We start from the raw sequence: 25,269 nt of genomic DNA on the forward strand, positions 1-25,269 counted from the left end.
AATAATAATAATAATTGCAAAAGTCTCTCCGTTTTGATAGAGCACTTAAAATAGATATTCACTGTTTTATTTCCTTCTGACACAGCATCCAGTTGGTCCACCACAGTGCTATCCAGAAATCAACCAAAGAGCTTCGTGACATGTCTAAGAACAGAGAGATCGCGTGGCCGCTTTCCACGCTGCCCGTGTTCCACCCTGTGACGGGCGAGATCGTCCCGCCCCTTCACACGGACAGCTACGACAACACCAGCATGCCTCTGATGCAGACACAGCAGTAAGTGCTCACACTTGGTCTTGGTTCTTAATGCTCACTGGGTTGCACGATCTAACTATAGATTCCAGTTTGTCCTCCGAAATGCGTTTCTTATGGAGGATTCAGTAGCTCTCCAGCTCAAGATTGCTCTGATGTTTGCATTTGCAGCAGAAAGAAAGGCCTTCTGTTATAAGATTAAATGGCTGGCTTTCAGTCTGCAGGCTTGCAAGAAGCTTGGCATGGAACAGTTAGATTTCTGCATGTTTTGGAGAAAAACTACATTTGACAGAGGAATCAATTAAAACTGTTCTATTTTAGATATCCTGTCTCTTGAGCCCTGTCTTTGGGGTTCTGGTATAAAACTACCACCAAGTCGGTGGTAGTTTCGTACCAGAAAATCCAGACTTTGTAAGTGGTTAATCATGTACCTGTCACACACGGTTTGTGTTTGAAATGTTGACATTGAACAGAAGAACATATTCCATGACACAGATAATAAATTCAGACTTGCCAAGAAAAACGCTCATAGGTCTTTCCCGTTTCCATTGTTGCCACTCTCTTTCCAAGACAGAAACCAGAAAAAGAATGAATTCTGTTTTTTAGAGTTCATTTATCAGTAACTTAGTGAAACTAGTTAGACAGACCCAGTTCTTTGCACATGTTCTAATTCAGACAAGTCCATAGAGCTATAGCAAAGAAGCATTTCTGGAGAGGTTTGGTTGAAGTGCCTGGGGCCAAGCAGATCTGAGGCAGTGGTCTCAGAAGTGGCTGGCATTTTTCAGTGCTGTGCTGTAACACCAGCTCCAGCTGGTATCTCCTCTGATGGCAGGCCTGCATAGCTCCAGTGGTATTGGTCCTGTGCCAGCTCTAACTCAGCCCTAATTTACACATACTTGTCCTAAATTCCTTTCACTATGTAGATCCATGCTGCAGGCATGTTTTCTTCTCCCTGTCCCAAAGCTAAATTCTCCAGAAAGGACAGCTGTATAAATTATTCCTTGTACAAGTGCTGCAAGGTGCCCTGCCCCATCTTTTACAGCTTCTCTATACAGAATAGCAGATTTTATGACTGGGGTGCCAAATCCTGTACCAAAGGCTTTCTTGAATTGTACATAGGGTATCTGCTTCACCTACATTGTAACCCTTAATTCCTTTCTGTAAAAACACCTAAATATCTGGTAGCTGTTAAAATAGACACTTAAGCAGGGCACAAAATGCAACTTTGCCTTGATGAACATGTCAGACCAGTTCACTTAAGTGGCTGACCATTCATTCATTTCACAGCCAAAAATGAAGTTGCAAATGCTGTCACCTTTGCTGTATTCATGGAATATGGAATATTCATTTACAAAAACCAAACTTCGCTAAACATCAGAAACCTGTGGTGACTCTTGTTACCTCTGGCATTTCACCAAGTCTGAGCCTTCTGAATGTAGCTGACAAGTGAAATAAGAACCACTTTAACACTAATTGTCTTTATTTCATGGTCTTTGCCAACCTTTGGATATCTATATTTGCATAGTGAAAAAAGATTATTGCTTCATAAGCAAAAAAATGAAGTGTAAATACTGAGCTTTCATCATAATACACTTCAGACTTTGTATGGAAGCATTAAAGATATTAAATGGTTTTTTATAGGAACCTGCCACATCAGACTCAGATTCCACAGCAGCAGAGTGCAGGTCAGTACTCAGAAAATACTGTAATTATTAAGTGACCAGTGTGGAAGAAATACTAGTCAAATTGAATACAGTCTGTAGACAGTGGAAATTATTTTCAAATAAAGTATTACAGAATTGTCATTGTAGATTTTTTTTTTTGATACATCAGTGAAAATTTTGGCATGGGATTGATTAGACAAGGAAGAAATGCTATGTTAGGACTCTGCGTGAGAGGCTGGAATTTGGTTCAGCTAACTTAGAAACCTCATGTAAGTAATTTTCTGTTATGTGAAGCTACAGCTGGATTCATAAATGCAGCTACATGTTTCATATTCTGACACTTGATAGGAAATCCAGATTTCTAATTCCCACCAATATTAGTTAAGCTTTGAAGAATGAGCTCTTTATTGCAGTTACTAGACATAGAGTGGATACTGGTGAATCTGTGGTGAGGCACATCCATGTTTGAGGTTTCCTATGTCCTAAGTCATCACTTTTATATTATTCTCACAACTGCTCATGTACTGGCTGAGGTCAGGAATGACCCATCAGACTGTGGACCAAGGCTGACTCTACTTAGCATCTCAGGTTTGAGAAAAACCTACAGCCAAAGACATGTGAGAGGGGATAAGGACCACACAGGGAAAAAGTAGAGGCCAAGTGTAATTTTTAAATATTCAAAGAGGTATTTAATCAAAACTCTAGAGAGACACATATCTTTGGAACACAATATGGGAACTACAGCTCCAAGTGGAAGATTTGTTTTAACTTAGGAGTCACATAAGCAACTCTTTCTTTTCATTGAAAATCCTTCTTCTTCATTACTGCTTTCGGGGATTAAAGGAGAATTTCGTATGACAACATTTCAAAGATTTGAGGCAAGTATATAATAGATGTTTCTGCCCATGTGGGTTGTTTTGTTATGTGGAAATTAAAAACATAGGTATAAAAAGTCTGACAGCAGTTCTGATAGCCTTGCTATTTGTGTGCTTCATTGTATGCTGGAAATGGTAGATGACCCTGGCAGTCAAAGCCTTGGTCCAGAGCCTCTAGCACTGGTTTGGGTTGACATTTAGCACAGCTCTTCACACTCAATACTGCAGGAATTTAGAAGGCAGAATAAAAGTGTCACACTGCTGCTCTTCTGCTGTGACTGTTTCATTACAAGAATTCGAGTCTGTCTTGCAGCAAGTAAGATGCAAAATCACCTGGTGATACTGTGACAGCAGTGAGGCATTTTTGCAAAGGTATGAAATACAAGCTAGCACGGGTCTGTCACTTGGGAGTTGCACTGAAAAACTGCCCTAAAATTAGATCTTAAGAATTCTCCCATGTCTGTATTTTCTGTAGTACATTATTTTTGTAGAATACAACTGTTCTTTCTTATTCATCACAGACCCTGCCTGTGACAAGCTCTCAGAAATGCAGGGAGGTGGGAGGTGGAATGTATTTGGGACACAGTGTTTCCTCCTCTTCCCTTAGTTTATAATGACACCTTGTTTTGTAGCTCAGATGTGCAGGTGATCCTGCAAGCACTTCCATGACATGATGGCATATGCCTCGTGCAGCTTTTCTAAAAGGATATCCATAACTCTTGTTCCCAGATTTTTAGATACAATTTAAAACAAAATTCAGGCACTACTAAGAGTTTTTTAGTAGCATGAGTACAAGCTTAGCAATCGATTTTATTGATCTGTTCTGGTAAGAAATTTACAGAAATAGAACACCTAAGGCCAAAAAACCTGTAGAATGAGACATTCATAGTTAAATTTTCTTCCTTTCCTCTAGAAAATACCCAGTAATATACTCAGGGAATTTAATATCTTATCAATCATAGCTATGAATAAGAAATTTCTATTTTAAATCTTCAGTAGACCATATTTAGTAATTTGAAGAGCAGACCATGGAGAATAACTGTTGTCCACTTCAGGAATTATCTGAATCCCCAGTAAGGAATGGTTTTATTTTAACCTTATATAAAAAGGCAGACTTAATAGCTGACATAATGCTTGACTATTTCACAAAGTTAAAAGTTAATTGGGAAAGAATTGTGTGAAGGGTGACCACTGGCATCTAATGTTTATTACACTGATGAAAATTGCTACTGCTCTCCAATATGAAAAGATACATTAGGTTTTATAATTGTCACATTAGGTTTTATAATTGTCTGTCAATAGGCAGAATTCACAAGGACTGTTTAAGGTGCTTAGATGGAAAAGCTTATCGGGTATTCCTATAATGTGAAAGACCAAATATTGCATGTACACCATGTGCCATCTTTTCTGTTTTGTGCCTCAGCCTCCCTATGAAGTCTGTTAGATCCCAAATAGAAAGATAAATTCCCTGTTAAACAATCTTTTACCAGCCTTCTCCCTTCCCAGAAGAATGCTTTGTCATGTATATGGCAGCTTTTGATCCAGGTTGTACTTGTACTGTTTCTTGAATGTGGTTGTTGATAAAGGAATAATAAATACTATTTATGTGCTGTGCTCACACTTGACAGTCCAGTATTGTTGAAGCATCATGTGCCACTGATGGATTATATAAATTCTCATCTATTTGCAGGTAAATGGTATTCCTGAGGAAAGAAAACTAACAGAAGCAATGAATTTGTAATCAAAGAAGGCAGCAAATTGTCTCACTTCCTTATTTGTTCTGGTCGATGCATGAGTCCCTCTGGTGTATATTGTGCATGCCCACAGTATTATGATGCTTTCAGTGCCAGGAGTACAATCACTTCCATATAACTGATGTACTGTATCCTTTTGTACTTTGGACATTTTTGACAATTTGTAAACACTGATAACTTTTTATATTTGTTACATTCAGAAAGTAATCTTTAATGTATATATATACATATATATATGTATGTGTATATATATGTATTAATAAATATCAAGCTTTATTCTGTCTTGTGATCTCTCCTGAAAGTTTTAACAGGGAAATCAAAACTTCAGAGATTTCAGACTGTTAATGGGATGATATAATTGCCTAATATTTGCACAGAAAAAGCAGTAGTATACAAGCATGAAAACTTGCAACATGATAAGGCTGAGAAATAGTACTGCACATCTATTAGATATTAATTTTTTAGAGATTACCAAATATAATGAGCAAAATTATTTTTGAAAAATAAATAAAGAAATAACCCCCCAAAGAAAATAACTAAAACTACTCATAAAATTCTTTTACCAGATATTTATGCTATTTGAAAGCCTGTAAGCAATAAAGGATTTAAAATCTGTCCATTCATTCATCTGGTTATGTTAGAAGAAACTGTTACAAACTATTGTAGGCAAAAATTAATGTCTGCAAATAAACAAGGGTTTAATTTGGTACAGTATACCTGGATTAATTTAAAAACACTCTTTAATGTTTTTTTGGTGATATGCTCAATGAACAGCCCTAATGCTGTTTATTTTTTGTATCTTCTACATACTTTTTCTTTTTGGAACACAGTGTTGCAGGAGAACTAGGTACCCCGTAAACCAGGGATTATATTTTCACATCTTAAAAAGAACTTAGTTAAAGGCATATTTTGCTGGGAGGTAGTTTCTTTGAGAAGCATTTGTCCATGCAGCTGAAAGCTTAATAATATATGGAGTTTGCTAAAAGGATCTGAACTGGGGTTTCCATATTTTTCAAGAGACAACTATAATTTGTCTACTGACACTTTTCACCAGATTTTAAATGAATTTCTGATGCTTCTTTAAATCTTCAAATGCAGCATAACACAGGACATCAGGGTCTGCAGCTGTGACAGCTGCCACCAACAGTTGGGGTTTTACCTCAAAGCATCACATTGTTTTAAGCTGACACTTACGCTTTGTCTTTTTTTCTGTAATATTTTCTCTTTCAGAAGCTGTATGTTCATCAGGACATTGCATTGTAAGCAGAAAGCTGCGTCTGCTTTAAAATTGCTAAATGCTGGCTACATTTCCTTAGCTGAGGTTCCTGAAGTCTCTGCTAAGAGAAATTTGAGTAATTTTGGAATTTAAGACTGAGGATAAAAGGAATCTGTAAAATGAGGTCATTTTGTAAAAAGATCGAAGTAGTTGCTCTCGGTTTTGTGGGTTTTGGTTTGCTTTTGTTTTTCTCTTTTTACAGTTATGACCCCGTTCTGTCACAACACTTTAATTTACGTTAATTTTTAAGCATCAATGGCGTGTTTGTAGGCTCGGACCTGAATGCAGGATCTCTGCAGATAGAACGAGTCCTGAGCTGCTTTTTAGACTAATGTTGTGCAACAAGTATGATAACTATGGCAGCAAAGTAGATAAGCAGTGCTCAGTACGTGGTACCTACTTGTATATTGTCAAACCTTCAGTATCAGTTTACAAAGCTGCCCAGCATGCTCAGCACAGCCCACAGAATGTGGCAGCAAATCCTGCTGGTGGTTGTTAGACCAGGAGAGGTAGTTCAAGGCACAGGCATTCAAGTGGAGAAATTAAAGGCAGTTCCTGAAACAGGTGGAATAAAGAGCCATTCCTACTCACTTTCCAAGTGGCATCCATCACACCTTCCTACCTCATCCAAAAGATACCAGGGATGAGACTTCACCAGTCAGTCAGCCTCCTCAGACATCCCCCCTTCTTTCCAGCAGCTTGGGTGGTTATCAGTGAAAAGTGAATTACAAAACTGCACAGTGAGGTTTATAGTAAATTAAACATTTTCATCTTTTACCCAAGCTGTAAAAAAAATCAAGTACAATCAGCATTTGTCTTCTAGTAGTTTATACTACTGTTTTCAAATGTATCAGCTGTCAGTGTTTTGAAACCAAAATGAATGGAATGGATTTTAAATAATGATTTTTAATGCAACTTAAGATTAAACTTTGTAAATAGTACTGGGTGTGGATCATAGCAATTTCTGATAACTCCAGGATGATATGACAATCAATGGATCTACCAGTTGAGCTGCTCCCACCTTATTTGTATTAACGTAACAGTGCCAATATATTTAAAGAAATAAACTGTTACATACATGCATAATCAGTTTGTAGCAGTGGAGGCTCCACCTGTTTTGGAAAGAATCTAATGATGTGGGGCACTCAGGTATTAAGAATACCTGGACTATTTTATGATTGAAAGCTTCATTTAGCTGAGGTAAGTTTAATAACAAATTATTTATTTTTACTTATTAAAACAGTTACTCTGAAAGCATAGATTTATAAAGCTGGTTGAAGAGACTTAATGGCTAAAGAATTAGTAATAATTAAGACAGTAAAGTCACAGCCTCTTTTTAACATTATATGATGGCAATATGAATTGATACTGTGTTAAGTTGCAACCAAATTAAATAGAAAGCCCTACAGCTGTCTTTGTACATACACGAAATGTATAATCTAATAAAATGGAAAACACAAAGTAGTGACATTGTTGACTGGTTATTTTACAAAAGGGTGCCTGAACAACATTGTTACAGCTTTTAATGTTACAGACACAATACTGCATGGTCAGGTCTGAGAACTGGGGTGGAGCTAATGGTGAAGGGTTTAACTGGGGACGATGCCTAAACAGATGTCCTAACTGGAAAGGATAGAGAGGATTTGCAGTCCTTAATGTCTAGTGTGGGCACCTGAACTATGTATCTCCCTGGTTATAAAATCAGGATCACAATCACAGAATATGCTGATTTGGAAGGGACTCATCAAGATCCAGTCCAGCTCCCAGCCTGCAGAGGACCATTTCCAAGAGTCACACCATGTGCCTGAGAGCATTGTCCAAATGCTTCTTGAACTCTGGCAGCCTTGGTGCTGAGACCACTTCCCCAGGGGAGCCTGTTCAACCATAATCTGGGTAAAGAACCTTTTCCTGATATCCAATGTGAACCTCCTGACACAACTTTAAGCCATTTCCTTGTGTTTTGTCACTGGTCACAGGATTAAAGAGATTGGTACTTCCTTTGCTTAACGAGCCCCTTCTATTGAGAGTGGTATTTAAGTAGCTAAAGTAGAATCTAAATTCCTTAACTCAGGTAAGTCTTAAAGTTGGGTTTGGTTTTTTGATGTTGCCAGACCAAAGAAAAGCCAAGTCAGTTCCTCTGCTTTCCTGCAGAGCTCTGTTGCACAGTTCCTGGCAGGGAAAAGTATCCGACGCCTCCGCTGCGGAGTTCTGCTGAGGGCCCCCGAGCTCGCTTTGGCTGTTGGAGCTGTAATTTCAGGGACAGTGCAATTTACTGCAGAGCAATCTTCCTGCATTTCATCTGCCTTAGTTTGTGATTCAGTGAACTGCAGCGCAGCTGGAGTCAAGCAATAGAAAGTTTTTACTTAAATGATGCTGCTCCCATTACAAAAATAAGCATCCACAGCACATTTATTTAATGTTTAAATTACTTCATATTTTTACATAACCTGAAAAGAAAATATATTTATCCCACATACAGTAATAGTAAACAAGTGCATTATTTCAAACATTAAAAATAAATCTTTTAACCAAGTCTGTACAACAGATAAATAGAATTGTATCTACAATACTTAAGTTGTGAAGAACAAAACAAAAATTATCCCTCAAGCTCACAGTTCCCTGTTGCTCATAATACTGGCATAGATGAAGGTTATGCTTGCTATCCCCCACTACGGTGTCCACCTACACACTTTCCTTCAGTCAATCAAATTTATTGATCGAGGAGGTTAAATTCCCAAGCACTGGAAGTAATATGCACACAGAACAAACACTGATTATCTTTCCAGTATCTTGAAAACAGCTGGCAGGCTTAGTAAAACTGCTAAATTTGGGGGAAGTGAATGATTTCTTTTTTGTTTTTCATGATGAATGACTGGTCATTCTTTAACAGAAACTGTTCTCCACCACACAAAAAAATAGAAATTGAAGTCATTCTTTTCACAAATTTGTTTTGCATTCATTCATGGCTGTGAGATTGAATTCAATGTTTTACCTGGGATAAGAACAAAAACATGCATGTGGCAGTATATATGGTACAAATTAGGATTCAAGTTGTTCATAACCATACGTAATTGCACATATGCTTGGAAAATAATATTGCGTTTATGTTTTTGACTGCTAACAAATAATAGCAGAAGAATAAAATGAAAAAGCAACTAGAGGTCGAACTATCACTTGGACCAAACCCACAACCAACCAAGAAATGTCCATAACTTCACTGATAAGTAGAACATAAATAACAGCTTGTCACTGTCACACTGAATGACTATTTCTTTCAATTACAGGGTTTTTTGCTAAAGGAAAGAATTAGTAAGAAAGACTGGGCACTGCTAAAAAGGATGGGAAAAAAGTTTTCTCCAAACAGCTCCAATCTCATTTCACTTGTAATTCTGAGACTCAACCACTTGCATACAACAAAGCTGACCATCAATCCCTCCTCCTCATGATACCAACAGATTGACTTGCATCCTTTTAAATGTAAATATTATTACAGCATGGAGTATGGCACCAGTTCCATAATAAGACCTAATTCAAGGTCACCTACAAACACAGGGAGACGGTCAAAGATCACCATTCCCCTAAGATCTGATGGAGTGGATATGAGGGGATTCCATCTGACTGAAAAAGGTTGGAGGGACTTCCAAAAATTGTCCATCTTGAACTGAGTCTGAAAATTATTCATTTGTTTGTTCACTGGGGTTGTACACAGAACTACATACAGTTAAATGAATTAGTGGAAAGTTTATGAGAAAGCAAGTAATTTAGGATAAAACCCCAAATTTTCTTAATAAAAAAATTTAATCTCAGAATTCACCATATTTGCTGAACACATCTTGAATTTCTGAAAAACCCTCAAAATATTATGTAAACTTGTATATAATCTTCAATCACTGAACTGATGATTACTTTTCACTTCCACATATAAAGGGTTTCGTAGAACATGTACTACTGTTTCCACCCAAAGCACTGATTTCTACCCAGCAATCACCGCTTTGTTCAGAGCGGTGCCCTGGTTTCAGTGGATCAGCTCCGGGCGGCGGTGCCGAAGGCTCCGCGTGTGCTGGCTTTGCTCCTTGCCGAGGATGGCAGCGCGTGCCCCGCGTCGCCGTGCGCTGGAACAGCCCCTCGCCGTCGGCTCACCCAGTGCCAGCTGCATTCCGTGATACGCCCGGGATGCTGCTCAGCCTCGTGTCCCGTTTCAACAGATATGTAAACAGAAACAAACATCCAGTAGAAAAGACTCATTTTCACATGCAATTCTGTACAGTGCACTCTTGTTTCTCAGATTATTTGAGAAGGCTATTTCCACACAAAATATGTACATTTCCACTATATACATTTTCCACACGCTTAATTTAAATGTCTTCTTGTACCTCCAGTTGAGAATTTTTGTTCAGGCAGACACAAAGTAAACCTGAAGAAAGTTTCCAAGTTAATGCCTTGACTGATCTTGCATTGCTGAGAAGAAGTGTAGTCCAGAAAAAAATCCAGCTATGCATAGCAACCTTTTCAGCAGAGTTGAGTTATCTTTAGGAACCACAATCTGTGCTAGATCATTAGTGATCTGAGAAATCTCATGTGCCACGCACACAAATATGAAAGTGCTGACAAGAACATTAAACATTGGATATCCAGGAATGAGCACCAAGATCCCTTTTGTGTCTGCTGCCAGCCAAATATGGTATTGGCAAATGAAAAGCTGCAAAAAAAAAAAAAAAAAAAAAGCTTAACAGTACTTATACATGTAAATATTTTTACTAATCCAAACCCATGTAATTCCTATTGCATCAACTGTCACACTTCTGCTTCAGTAAGAAGCTGTTTTCCACATGTCTTTGATACAAAACAAAACTATGAGCTTGTTAAATCACAAAGTGAAATGGGTTTGCTTGGCCCTTAACCAAATACGGCTCAGGGGAACACTGGATACATTCCATCAGAGCAGGGGAGAATCTGCCTCCCTCAGTTACTGTCTCTGGTGAGGATCTGAACTGATGGGCCTGCAAATAAGAGAGAATGCTTCACCTACTGATGAATGCACTCCAGCTCCCTGGAGCACCTGAAGTTCACCAGGAACTGGAGGAGTGAAATGTGACCCTTAAAAAAACCCCACAAAATCCTGTACTCCAGATACACTGTATTGCAATAAGTTTCTCCTATAAATGTATTTTAGTAATACAATAAAATGTCACATTTAATATCACTAAACAGCAAATAAAATGGGAAGCAAGATAATTCCTACTGTTTAAAAATACACACTCAATGGAACAAGGTAACATTTGCATTAAGAAGGGGTTTATTTGTTATGGTACATTTCTTTATTAGTCACAAGAAGCTAGCTAGGGCAAGCACATTTATAAGTGTACTTACACTAGTAAGTATAATTCATGCAAATTCTTCAACTGGCCTAAATTTTTATCTTCCAACTGCATACACCTCGCAGCATTCTCCAGCATTTAATCCCCACTCTCACAACCTTAAATCACCCCATCCCCTAAAACAGCACAAGAATTAAGCTTGGTACTGTGATATTGCTATTACAGCGACGATTTTTAAGTGCAACAAAAACTGTAATGCCAAAAGAGGTCAAACACGACAGCATGGTACCTATTAAGCCAATAAGTGTTTTCTCTATTTATGTGTTATATTCCAATCTAGACAATTACATCACCTTACATTTCCAAGTTTTAATTCACTGTACTTCTGGCCATTCTACTTACCTCTAAAGAAATTTTGCCAAACCATGCGAAGAATGAGCTATACACAGATCGGACATATCCGGGAATGTTCCTGATGAGGATGAATGCCAAAATCTTTGTTTTTAAAAAAAAAAAAAAAAAGGTAAAACAAAAAAAGTGACTGTGGATGACAAGCTGATTGATTACAAACACATAAAAGGTGTATCCATTTTCACTGCACTAAGTGAAGTACATCATGCATTAAAATTTCTTTAAAAGCTAAAAAAAATATAAACCGAACAGAAATCAATGCAGTTTATACTTAATAAAGTAGGTATTGAAAATAAAAATATTTTACACATATTCTTACAGAATAGCAAGTCACATTTATATCTCCAGTAAAATCATGGCCTTGATGCTGACAGATGTTACTATACGCTTACTAGGCACAGTCACAAACATGTTTCACCATGCCAGCATAAAATGAAGGTGGCCACAAATCTGAGTTAACCCTCGATTTTTAAAGAAAGGGTGTCAAGATGGACAAATTAATATTAAAAAATCATGTCCCACATGCTGCCCCTCAAGAGAGCAGGAAAAATTAATGAGAAAAGAAACAGGGCACAGAATGAGACAGCTGGGGTAGAGTGGGGCAGGGGACACAGCAGGAGGAAAATCTAAATTTAAGAAAACCACATGGATGGCCCTGTGGCCCACCTCTTCCCTGCCTGAAAGTGACTAGAGGGTCCCATAGGCTGCTTCCTACACTAATACCTCCCAAACACTCATGCTTTTCTACAGCTTTCTTCCCCTCCACAGCTTTCTTCTTTTCCACTGCTATGCAAATAGTCAAAAGTTGGGTTTGGAATTAAATGGTGCATATGAAACCTACACTAAGGACATCCAGATAAATCAAAAGCACAATCACAGTGTGCAATTTCAGTGCTTAAAGGCAATGAAAAACTGGCCAATGTTGTTAAACTCTTTTTCACTTTCAGACACGGGAATGAAGCTTAATATCTGACATTCCATGCTAAAGCACAAATATATTTTAAAGCAATTTTTAAAAAAGCCCAAGTAAGAACAGACTAGATTCTATCACTGTACTCAAAAGCATTAATAATTACCTGCACCACAGAAACAGAAGGATGTAGCTCATTGCACTCTGTCTTGTTTTTACAGCTACTAGCCCAAATAGAGTAGGTCTAAAAGATATTAAAAAATTAGTCTGTGTAGCAATTATATGTAACATTTAAAAATGAAACAAGAGCATGCTGTTTTGAATTGCTTTAGTATTAGTTGGTTCACTGAGATGTGGGACACTAAGAAAAAAAACCTATGTGATGTAAAGTTTTGTGCTTCTCTCAAATTCTCCTTTGCAACTGATGAATACTTATCTGATGAATAATTATTAGTACAACTTTTTTTCATCAAAAATAGACAAGCAATCAAGTGTGGAGATAAGAGCTGTGTTATCTACCACGTTATTTTTATGATCCAATTTTCTTTTAAGCTTTGCAATGAACTGAAAGAGTAATGATGTTTTCATCTACATCTGACTGAACAGAAAAATATTTTAGTGACTAGATAGGTAGGGTTGTACAGAAAAAAAACCAGCTGAAATAGCTCCAGATAAAGGTTTGATTTTTCAAGGTTTGTATTAGATAATATTGACTAAACAAGAACATTGGAAAACTTATTTTTCAGATATTTACAAACCTGATTATACTAGGTTATAATAGACACTTACCAAAAAGGACACAATTGAAATAAATAATAAAACATTTGAAACTCTGTTGGAGAAAAGAGGATCTCCTTTTCCTTCTGATATCATCTGACGTTTCTGCAATGCCAGATAAATAAATGCAAACAGCATCCCATGAAAAACCACCTGTAAAAGACAAATGGAATGCAATGAATATTACATGACTTTTACAAGTACTTCAGGTATAAACTCTTAATAGAAATACTACCAGAAAAAGTATTTTTAAAGCTATGTTTCAAAAGGTCCTTTCCCAGATTTGCTGAAGCAAACAAAACCAGACTTTCTATGCGAGATAGCCATAAACTGCATTTTTAACTCAACTCAAAACCTACAAATAAAGAACCTTTACTAAGCTTCAGAGAGCATTAAAGACAAGATGATGAAATTTCAAGTTTTCAAGTACCTACTATTCCCTTTGCAATCTACGCCACCACTGAAAAAGGCTTTCTCTGGAGAAAAACCACGAGTCTCTGGCTTTCTCCCAAGCTGGCAGGTGAAAATATTCAAGAAGCAGGACAAGTGCTTCCCTCTCTCACAGATACAATTCTTCAACAGAGTGTTTTACAATCTTATGCTAAGTTCTCATTAGCTGGCAACACAGGGCTGTTTCAGGCCCATGCAGCGCTTGTCCTCTGTGTTTATTCTGAGCTTTGCTCTTAGCAGCACCACCCAACCCACACTGCTCACAGCAGCCAAGCTGCTGCTGGGGAGCCCCGGGTGTGACAATGCTCTGCAACCCAGATTTCACCTCCCAGAGACCCCAGGGGGAGATGTGTGCCACTGATCCCACTAAGGGTAAGTTTAGCACATGAAGGCTTCCATCTTAGAAACTCCACTTACCTCTGCCAAGAAGGAAAGAAAAAAAGACCAATGTCTCCCTGTTCTATTCCTCCACATTGTAGGGTCAATAACTGGAAGGAAAGCACTTTCCCAGTGGAAAACCATTTAAAAATATGTACAATAGTCTGGTTTGGGAACCAAGACCCTGATTTTAATGTTTTAAATGTAACCTTAAAAGAAATATATTCTTAACTGATAAAACTTCCAAAAAGTATTATTAAAAATGCTACCACAGTAATTTTCCTTGTATTTCAACAACTTGAAGTGCTACAGGTTTCACATTTTCACAGTAAAATTTTTGAGAAAAGACAGATCTAGGATACTTCACACTTCACTTTTTAAATCCAGAAGCAAATAAATCAACCTCCATCTTGTAAGCTAGGCTTTGATAGACATTTGCAAAACTAAAGTGGGCGCAGCCTAGTCTTTTATTAAACACTGAGGCAAACTCCTATTTTCTCTGGAGGAAAGGAAAACAACCCTCCCTCCTCCCACAAATCAAAACATGCACTTAAAGACCAGTATAAATTTATGCAAATGTTACATACATAGCGATCCAGCTTCCACCTAAACCACCATTCATAGACATTCCCATTCAGTTCAAAACACTTGGACAATGGCCAAAATGAAAATATCTTCTCAAATGCACCCTGTGAAAGATAAACATGGCAAAAGCATTAACACTGATGTCAACTGTATTTACTAAATTTACATCAATAACATGTTTAATATTACTCTATCCTTATTTCGCTAGCTACGGGGCATTAGAAAAATAACAGGATTCCTTAGAAGCCTTTCCCTCACAAAAAAAGAAAAAAAAAAGAAAAAAACTTCTTCACATGAAAGAGAATTTCAGTTTTGCCTCTCCTTAAGGTATTAGCATGCCTTCCATTTTGTACTGCTCTCAAAGGGAGAGATCCACTGAGATGTTGTGACAAGGAATATGCACTCCACAGTTCAAAGAAGACCACACTTCAACAGGCTGAAAACCAGTGAGGGATTAAAACCACACAACCCCCCTGTAGGATCCTGGAGTGACAAACTCTGCCCTGACTTCTGTCAGCAGTACTTACAGCATTCAGGGAGTTGCTAATTTAGCCTGAGAACCAATCTTGTGATGATGTATCAAAGCCAAAGACACAGAACTTCATTATCACCATACCACCATATGCATCACCATATGCTGGCAAAACCCAGTAGCTCTAAGCACATCAAAAAACCCCACCTCAAACCCAAAGCATAGCCCCTTGTATTTACTACATTCACTGCAGTACATTTAAAATATGTCAAACATAACAAACCAATGAGTAAGACACACAATTGTGGTTTTTTTCCAGCACCCACACCAATTCAAATATGAAAAGAAATCAAAAGGTTCTTTTTTTGTTCTTCTGTATTTATGATACTGGAGCAAATGTACACATTGAGAGCACGTTAAAATATAGAGACAGTAATAACAAACTCTTAGGTCATTAAGGATAAATATAGCCAGGATTTACTAACCTGAGAATATGACAGAAAATATATACATGTCAGTAAGCAAATCAGTTTCAGCAGTAAACCAAAGTGCCATAGGCAGTTCCCTGAGGAAGAAATATCATTATACTGTCATTAATTTTTCAATAGCAAACCCCAGGACACATTAAATAATAAGTGCCAATTATTTAGTGTAGCTATGCTTTGTAATAGATCCATTCATAAATAAATAAATATTAAAATATTACCAGCAATATCTTATCACTGTCTACATTTAAATTTTACTTTAAGCCATTAAAATAAACATTCACAGCAATTAACAACCTATTAAGCCTAAACTAAGCCTCATGTCTAAGACAGGGACAACATACATAAAGAAGAGAATTTAGGTGCTCGAACAGAAACACTATTTTAAAACCTCTGCTTTCCCAAACACTCTGCACAGGCAGTCCTTACTCTAGGTGAATGTAAATAAATATATACATAAAAACACCCGTTGTTTGTCATGTGAAGCAAGTAGTGCAAATATTGTAAACTTTGGGATACCAGTTTTACTCCAAAGTTCAACTGCAGGTCATTAGGGGCAAGCATCTTGTTAAAACAAGCCTGAGAAACTACTCCTCAAAGCTGTCGGCTGGTATTAAGCTCTACCCAAGCCTCAACGCTGCAACAGAGATCATCTCCCCCTCCTGCCATATAAATTGGCAGCTGTGAACAGGGTCATAAACAACTGAAAGTTGTCATTGAAAGATTTTCTAGTTTCACAGTACACTATCGCTCCAAAGTACACAAGGGTAATTTCTCTGTTTCTGGAAGAAAAGTGCCTTCACAGAAAAATAAATTAAATTGAAGATACCTGCCCTTGAGGTATCTTGTAAAACTACTCTTTAAGTGCATTTTTGCAGCATCTATTCCTAGTATATTTTAGTATATTTCATTGTCATATCTTCAGGCTATAAAATGGGGATATTCCTCCATCAATAGGGAATGAGGACTTAAGGCTTTTAAGGTTTTAGTTCTAATCTAGGTGAATTAAATAATAAGCATTTATCACATGCTTTACAGCTTTTCAATGAACTGCAACACATAAACTGAGATTTCACTTCAGTTTTTATTTTAAATATTTGTATCACAAGACATACTTCTGATAGCTCACTTAATCTCAGATAGTAGGATAGCCAGCCCCATGTTCTTATTTGGCCAGCTAAGGCAGAATTGGTGCTCAAGATGGACAGACACATTGGCAACACAAAACAAGAAATCTAAACACGCCCTGTTCACACTGCACCCACGAGCATATGACAGACACCGCCTCAGCAAGCACAGACACTGCAACCTATGATTTTCATTTCCATTCAATACTAATATTACAATTATTGGTAAAACACATTTCTGATGATCAAAACCTATTAAAAAGTATTCTAATCTGACTGTAACCAGAGGCAGAGTTCTGTTATCAGCTGTTAACATTTTTCAACTGACCTAATTCATCTATGACAAAGAGTATTTCTGTGAGCAGCTACTTAACATATTTTGACTAACAAAAAGACTGAGATCTACTAACAATGCCATTTCTATAATTTTTATAATTTGTTATAATTTGCCATTATAGCAAAAAGGAAAAAAAAAAAATCTTACCATTTGCTTTTTTCTGGACAATCTGAGGCCATACAGCTAAGGTGGCATAAATGATCATAAACCAGACAGTGACTAATGGCACAAAGTAGTAGAACTGGTAGGGTCGGTCCATCACTATGCACAGTACCACAACCAAGAAATTGAGACGAAATAAAACCTGGGGGGTGTCAGAGAACAAAAGACAGAGGATATATAAACTGGGAGGCAAAGCTGAGAAAGATGAGGGCATGTTCCTTTAACGCTATACAAAAACATCTGTGTATTTCATATCTCATATGCTGACTGTATTTCGATTGAAACACGGATAAAGTAGTACAGGGAACATCAGCAGGGCAATGGAAGACTGCAGGTTGATTATGTGGTTCTGGACCTGTCCTACCCTGGCCTGCTTGGGTAGAGATTGCAATGAAAACAAGGTTAACCAGATCTGACTATTTCTCAGGCTAGGGACCAAGTATTCCAGTTGCTGGATGCTGTTAATGTCCCTGTTTTTTCACTCCCGTAGCTACCAGGGCTAGCTCAGTTAAAGCCAGGGTAATGCCAGTACCAGGCTGTAAACATATGTTTAATCGGGACAATGACCTGAGTTACAGGACAATGCAAGACTTCACAGCAATAGAAAATACACACTAGGAAAAAAAAAGTAAACTGCTACAGTATATGCTGCAAAACCTGGAAGGGAAGCCACTAAACCAGGTATGTTCTCCAGTATTGTTACGGTGTGAAAATTATTTTTCTTTATTAATAAATGTAGGCTTCAATACACTGTCTTTGAAAGCCCACCTGGCTCATTACTCATGTATTGCTATATATTGTAAATTGCTAATGCAATGGAAACTCCATTGCTATTAGAAAATACTTGTCTTGTTTCAGAGTGTACATACTTGCATTTTTTACATTGTAAATATAATTTATATGGTTTAAGTTTGTATTAGATAAACACTACCAACTAACAGCCATTTTTATTGTTTAAACCTTGGTTAAGTGATCTGATATCACATTATTTAGAAAGTATGGATATATTATGGATATTTTGCTATCTGAACAAATTTATTTATAAAAATAGTAGGCAGATATTCTTACCTGACACACTCTGTATACACCAAAGTCCCCTTTTATCCAAAAATATGAGAAGTGCCCATAACCTGTTTGAAACAGATATGCAGCAACCAGAACTCGAATGTGCATGTACACAGGCAAAAACTGTTGAGAAAAATAAAGTACCTTTCATAAATGGCCATGTAAATGTTCGGGCTTTCCTTTCCCCCTCTATTTTAAGCTATTTCTGCATCACAGTAAATCACATTGAACTTAGAAAAGAAACACTGTGGTACACTGCCCTATTTCTTACTAAGCTATTTTGGTGTCCCAACCTCTGATGTTAAAATCAATTTCTCCTCTTTATTCCTCTACACTTGCCATATTCTATTACTAGTTATGAGAGACTGAAGATGGGTGCCTTGAAAGCTCACCTTCAGCAGTTTCAAGTTGCTAGCAATTAAAAATAAGTTAATGTAATATTCCACACAGAGGAAACAAATGCATTTTTTCACTGGTCAAGTAACATATATAATGTTTTTATCAATCAAATCTACACTCAGAGAGAAAAACTAACTCTGCTAATGCCATGTTTAAAACTTCTGGAACAACAGCATTACTTATTCATTCTATTCAGTTCTAATGCCCATTTACACTATTTTTCTTTTGAAACAACATACCCAAATTGCATTCCCATTAAAAAAAAAAAAAATTCAAATCACTTACAGTGCTTGCTCCAGAGATATGATAAATCAAAATAACAAGTTGCATCCAGCCCTTCCATTCATCAGTCTGTTCTCTATTTAACACTTTAGTCTAATGCAAAACAAAACAAGAGTGTTGCTATTCCAAAAAGAACAACGAACATCCACAAAATGAGGAGAAAAGGTTCAAAACAATAAACCACTTTATGGGTAAATGATCTCAACTGTAAAAGTCTTGTCTAGTGGACACAGATTTAGCATGATTTACACTCTCTTACAGCTGAGCTCTGATCAATTCCAGTTTGAAAGAGTGTGAATGACTAAAGTGGTCACATCCATATGGCTTCAAAAGGCCTTTGCATCTAATTCTATGCAAACATTATACTGCTTGAGAAGGCATTTTTTGCAGATGAGTTATACTGACTTTGAAAAATTAATTTTAAATACTTAGCAATTGGTTATTTCACATACAAATTGGGAAACAACATTTTAAGCAGGATGTCAAGGTGATCATTACCTCTTTGGTATTTTCAGTATAAAATACCCCCAAAACCAAGATATAGACGATTGGTATGAAGAAAGATGAATGCGTGTAAAATTTATTTTCCTTCATGAAAAGATTTGCTCTGTCACACAGATAAAAATAGGTCATGATTAGACCAAGTTTGCAAAAGCATTGTAAGAGCATCTCTAAAGTAGAAATGTTAGGTGTGCTGATGGCAGGTTTCTTCTCCTCTCCACTTTCCAAATCAGTACATGATTTGTTCTTCCGATAATTATTCCGATGAATTAAGCTGATAATTAAATATCCAATAATGGACAAAGTAAAGAAACAGAAAGCTATCTTCTGTATCAGAGTGAGAGGAGGCTGAGGCTGGCAGCAGGAGCCATCAATGGGCTTCATTATTTTATTGCAGTAGACATTCATAAGTATCATTGCATTCTGTAAAAAAAATAAGCAGTTTTGGTATTAAATTTCTAATAAAAAAGTTAACATTTCCATCAAAGGAAATTTTCTTCTGCACCATGCACTGACATAAAACATGCAATTCTCCCTTATCATTACAAAGATAAAATCTCCCACTATATACCCAGTTGCATTCAGTAGTCCAGTCAAAACACCTCTTCCAAACAAAAAATACTTGAGCTTCTAGAGGTATGCAAAAATGCCTAATCTTAGAACAGGAGGATTCTCTCTACTGGATGCAGAAGGTCTATAAATGAAAAATAGCTCGCTAGCTATGGTCCTAAAAGGGTACAGTAAGGCAAGTCTCTAAAACATGACAGTGAGACTGAAACATGTGGTAAGGTGACATTTAGTTCATCCAGTACTTTCAAGCAATTGAAACCTGCAAAGGAATGGAACCAAAAGTGACATGATGGGAGAGCTCTTTCAAATAAAGGGCAGACTGAAAAGCTCAGAGGGGCTCACTGCATGCATATATATATTGGTTAGTAAAAGAGAAGAAATAAAGTCAGAGGCACTCCATACAACCAGGAAGGTCTATACTGTTTGTTATCTTCTTCATACTCCCTACCAAACCAAATTTTCTGGACACAAAGGGGAAAATTTAAGACTTACTTCTTAGGACTGCTTTACAAGTCATTACCACCTTAACTCACTCACACACACAGGAAAACATGAAGTTTACACTCAGGTTCTAAAAGATCTAGTGGATTAACAGCTATTTTAAAATAGTTACGCACTATTGTGTTTGCTATTTTTTTTAAAATGCCTATAAAACTGACTGCACTCCCACCCACTGGGGAACAAAATTCCCTGACGAATGCAGTTCTCATTACACCCATATTGTTTGCAATTTCAGAACATTCATTTCAGATCTTCTTTTACTATTAATACTTTTAATGTTGACCAGTGATAAAAACACTTACTGTATCTCTGCTTGATTCAGGGAGATGCAGGCCATCTGCAGACTTCATGATAGTTTCTTGTGCTATCAATTTTGATACGCTGAACACTTTAACTTTAGCTTTGGAATTTCGGGAGCTGCTGTTCAGAATCCGAACAGCTGCTTCATTATAAGCATCTATTTTCTCATTAGTGATCATTTTCCGATTTTCACTCAGCATATCTTCATAAACAGGATCTGAATTTGCAAGGACAAAGAATGAACACATTAGTCTTCTACTTGTCAAAGAGCTTCCTTAGCTCAAGTTGCACAGGCTACTTTCATTTAAGAGGTCACAATTGTTTAATTGTACAGAAAAAATGTACAGGAATAAACGACTGCTACAGTTACTAGAGTTGTTTACGATGAAATGTTCTTATCACCATTCCCTATTAATGCGTATGGACTTGTAGGTTAGAAAGCTCTGGCCAGACATGAATGCTTGCTTAATTTTCTGAATCCAGAAAAAGCACATAATGCTGGAGTTCAGAGCTGCTTATGCTTTCTCTCAGCAACAGAACCTCCCAAGAGAAGACTCTAAAGGAAAAAGGGCAGAAGACAGGCACCAGAACAGACATACGAAAAAAAATAAATAACTTTCTCAAACCCTCTAGTTTCTGTGGGAAAAAAACAGCTTTCTCCTAAGTCATAGGCCACAAACATATTCCACTTGCTCCTACTGATTCCAGTTTAACTGATGGCAGAATCTCAGTTTTACAGAAAAAAGGGTCGACTTAATTGCCTACAGGCTTCAGAAATCATGTAAAGCTTAAAATAAAGTGATATGGGGTTCTAGATCAAAAGGTCAGCTGGAGGTCATTAGGTTCCTGTGAAAAGCTGTTGCTGTGACACATTCTGTGAGATGCAGGTTGATTTACTTTAGCTACCTCACGCCTATGTTTGGATAACCAATGTCTAGACAACTCTGTGTACAGACTGCTTCTCTTCCCATTTGGGCCATTAAGATGCTCAGAGATTACCTAAATGGACTAGATCCTTAGCAAGAGGATGGTGGGACATGTCTGACAGTCAATTGCTTCTGGTATAAATAAACATGGTTTTGAAAGGAATGGGAGAAGATTGATTTGTTTATTCAGATTTACCTCTAGAACCACCTTTGATAGGCACTTGGATGTGACTGTAAGGGTACAGCTGGGTATGTTGCTCAAAATCTGCCTATGTTTCTAACTAAGGTGATGATAATCTAAAATGCCGTGTTCTGTGACAGAGGAACCAGGAGAAAATTCTACCTATGAGCTCATTTTTCAGTTTCAGGGAAATATTTTAGTTTTATTGAAGAAAAGCAAAACAATGTAAGCTTGGTGCCGTAATAAAAATCTCACTGACTCATTGTGAGCCATGATTTCTCATCACAGGGTAGAGAAACAAGTTTCATTCTAGAGACTTAAATTCTCTATACTCTCAGGACTGCGTCTATTCATTCCAGACACACACAGAGGATGCACCTGTTCAACCTCTCCTATAATTAATATAATCTGAAAATTCAATTGAACAAAACCACAGGAATACTGCTGTTGCATGCACTTGTGCTCTTGACTCCCAGGAGGTATGTATGGAGCACAGCACAGGGAGAATAGACCTGGCATGTTGAGTCTGAGAGTAAGCTAACAAAGAATTAAGAGTTCATAGTGCAAGTTTTTCCTGCCAGAGCTTTGAAATCTCTATCACTAGTAACAGCTATTTAGGTATCAGCTTAGTTAAAACTGCAAGAAAGGACAGACTGAGGTTCAAACAACACCTTTTTCAGTCTGCAAGTAAGCAGTAGGGATTAAGTTTTCCATATCCTTCAACATAATGATTCAACAGACAGTGACGGCACAAATTGTTACCTACTGTTCACTACTTTACCTTGTAAGACCCAGTAAACATCGCTACTTATTGCTAATTTTTCCAAAAGAGGTGCAATTGAAGTGATATTGATTTTATATTGTGCAAGGGCTTCGTTGCTGCCATTGTGAATCTTGATAGACCACTGGAGAAACAAAGAAATAGATTCAGAACCTGTATGTCTGAGGAGTCTTAATTGATTCCCTTGCTCCGTTAGTAGCTATTTTTCATTATTTCTATACAGCTAGATTTCTTCAGTGTCCTATTCAAAAGTGCTAAAAAAAATTCTTTTGGACCAAGCAGCTGTCCAGACAGATAATTACATTCAATCACATCATCTACAAACAGAGTATTTAACATTCAACTTATGTGTATATTTGGCTTTTCAGAAATTCATGACACAAGATGTTTTAATTCAAAGTCTCTTGGCTTTATCCAGTGATGAAGTAGCAAAGCCAGTCTTGTTACTGAAAAATCATGGCCAGTTCAGTCAATTCTACTCTAGAAAAACTGACCACAGCAAGAGATGCCTGCAAACAAAACTTGATGGTGGTATCAAGTTCCAATATTTCCATCTGTTTTGCAGATATCCACTGGGACAAAAAAAAGGAGGGGAAAAGAAAGCCATTTTAATTTCTGGTTTAATCTTCTATAGGAAATGACAGGGAGAATGCTACAGCCACACAAGAATTCCTCCTAACTTTTGAAAATTATTTCCCACACTGTATGAAAAATGCATGTAGCATTTTTTAAAGTGTTACTGTATCTATACTGATGTAGCCAAAACTAAAAAAAGCAAAACCAAAACAATTAGCCTAAATTTAGCGCACTCTAGTTATTTCTAAATATCTACATAAAAATTTAATTGTAAGACAAGTACACTGATTAATGCACTTCTTGAAAATATTATTCAATATAAATTAATACTTCATGAAACCAAATAACAGACAGCTGCTCTGAGAACTCACACTGGAAAAAAAGCAGCAGTTTCTCCCAGCAGCTAAATACTTATTTTTGAAACACCAACAGAATTTAACAGACAGTTCGTTAAAGCAGCATTCCATACAAGAGGAAGTCAGGAATTAAGAATCAGAGCACTGTAGTGACATGCTCAGAGAAGCTCCTTTTCCCAAAATAAGCAAGCAACTGACTTTTGTATGAGCTGGAGTTCCTCCAGCTTTTAAGACTTCACTTCTATTTATAAACTGTTATGCAGTTGACATCTTAAGGCAGACATGTCCAGGCCAAAGACAAACTCAAGAGCTAGGTTAAAGACAGGTAAATTTCAAAATGCTGCTAAGTCCAAGAGCACACACCAGTTTTAATGTACTGGCAGGTTACCACACCAGTGTCAGCTATGGTGAGGTTGCTGATGTGTCTGATTTTTGAAGCTTCTAGTTTTTTGGAAGTCCCTTAAAATAGGGGATGTTTATCTTTGTCCAACTTTGGATATCATATTAAATGTTTTGTATAAATATACAAGTGTTAAAAAGAGCAGAGCCTCCCCTGCATACTGTTAGTTTGTATCTCCTGCTGTCCACAAAAGGCAACAAGCTATGGCTAATGTATACATATGAGTAAAGGGAATTACTTAGCTAAGTGTCCTGTAGTTTTGCAACCTGAGCTTCTGCATGCCAGAACATTATCCATATATAATGGTATTTTCTGTATGAAATACAACGACTCATCCTAGTAATAAATGCTACATTCTAAGACTGAGAAAAGATATTCTAGGCTTACTACGATTCCTAAAACTCAAATATTTGTGTGGATTCTATAGAGGAAGGGAACTTAGGGGCTCAACTAAAGGAAAAGGAGAATTTTTGATCCCTCAGGAAATGTATGGAGGTCTACATACACACATGGCCTCCCCTTAAAACTGAGGGAATTCCTCCTTAGATGGGCATGCCCAGAAATTTCCAGATTGGTAGAGTGCCTCAATGTCTCTGAACCAAACTGCTTTTGAAGGATTTTGTTTAAAATGCAACACATTTCTCCCCCTCCTTTACATTTCAGCTGGTATGAAAATATAATAGCTAATTCCTTTCAAATTCCAATTCCCAAATATATGGAAGTAAGGGACATTAAATGTGGAAATAATGAGATGAGCATTTGTTTGACTTGACTGTATTACTAGAACAGACTACTTAGGGGAGGCTGTTGAATTCCATCCCTGGAAGTTTTGAAGAATTGGTTGACTCTTGTCAAGTGCAACACAGGTAGAAACTATCCTGCCTGGTGACAAACTGATGGGTTAGGACACCTCTTCTGGTCCTTGTCAGCCCTGTTTTCTGTGATGTTGCAGTGCACAGCCGTGGTGGAATCTTCCAGTGGAACAAGATTCCAGAACTCTGATCTGTTTGGTTGTTGAATTATCCATGTAAAATTATGATTTTTACCTCTCTCTCTCTCTCTCTCTATATATATAAAAGAAATAAGTGCAGTCAAAGAGACCATCCCAGATCAGGCCATGCTCAAAAGTAGAATTTTGTGAGTGCAAAAGGTGTATTAAAAATACACCTCAGTTAGTATACAAATACTTTATTTAACTTT

At 37.2% G+C, this 25,269-nt stretch overlaps 2 protein-coding genes across 14 annotated transcripts in view; one reads left to right on the forward strand and one right to left on the reverse strand.

Annotated features, from left to right (window-relative positions):
• Positions 1–7,283, forward strand: part of SGCE (sarcoglycan epsilon) — a 34,678-nt gene extending 27,395 nt beyond the window's left edge. For 8 of the 12 annotated variants that reach the window (XM_042044092.1, XM_042044095.1, XM_042044091.1 and 5 more), the window contains 4 exons: positions 86–274; positions 1,892–1,935; positions 2,758–2,792; positions 4,480–7,283. In XM_042044092.1, the coding sequence (XP_041900026.1) occupies positions 86–274; positions 1,892–1,935; positions 2,758–2,792; positions 4,480–4,530 (319 nt within the window). In that variant the 3' untranslated portion in view covers positions 4,531–7,283. The remainder of the gene's footprint in view (positions 1–85; positions 275–1,891; positions 1,936–2,757; positions 2,793–4,479) is intronic. The other 4 variants (XM_042044094.1, XM_042044098.1, XM_042044097.1 and 1 more) reach the window with 4 other exon arrangements.
• An 872-nt stretch (positions 7,284–8,155) lies between these two features.
• Positions 8,156–25,269, reverse strand: part of CASD1 (CAS1 domain containing 1) — a 29,239-nt gene continuing 12,125 nt past the window's right edge. For both annotated transcript variants that reach the window (XM_042044089.1, XM_042044090.1), the window contains exons 7-18: positions 22,738–22,861; positions 20,852–21,066; positions 19,476–19,901; positions 18,981–19,070; positions 18,300–18,419; positions 17,217–17,373; positions 15,606–15,685; positions 14,651–14,752; positions 13,248–13,388; positions 12,625–12,702; positions 11,540–11,632; positions 8,156–10,518 (exon numbers count right to left, since the gene is read on the reverse strand). In XM_042044089.1, coding sequence (XP_041900023.1) covers positions 10,252–10,518; positions 11,540–11,632; positions 12,625–12,702; positions 13,248–13,388; positions 14,651–14,752; positions 15,606–15,685; positions 17,217–17,373; positions 18,300–18,419; positions 18,981–19,070; positions 19,476–19,901; positions 20,852–21,066; positions 22,738–22,861 — 1,893 coding nt within the window. In that variant the 3' untranslated portion in view covers positions 8,156–10,251. The remainder of the gene's footprint in view (positions 10,519–11,539; positions 11,633–12,624; positions 12,703–13,247; positions 13,389–14,650; positions 14,753–15,605; positions 15,686–17,216; positions 17,374–18,299; positions 18,420–18,980; positions 19,071–19,475; positions 19,902–20,851; positions 21,067–22,737; positions 22,862–25,269) is intronic.

Source organism: Corvus kubaryi, unplaced genomic scaffold (genome assembly GCF_017639235.1).
Source record: "Corvus kubaryi isolate FWS band 111438036 unplaced genomic scaffold, C.kubaryi_AGA036_p1.0 37398, whole genome shotgun sequence".
Classification (NCBI taxonomy): Eukaryota; Metazoa; Chordata; class Aves; order Passeriformes; family Corvidae; genus Corvus; species Corvus kubaryi.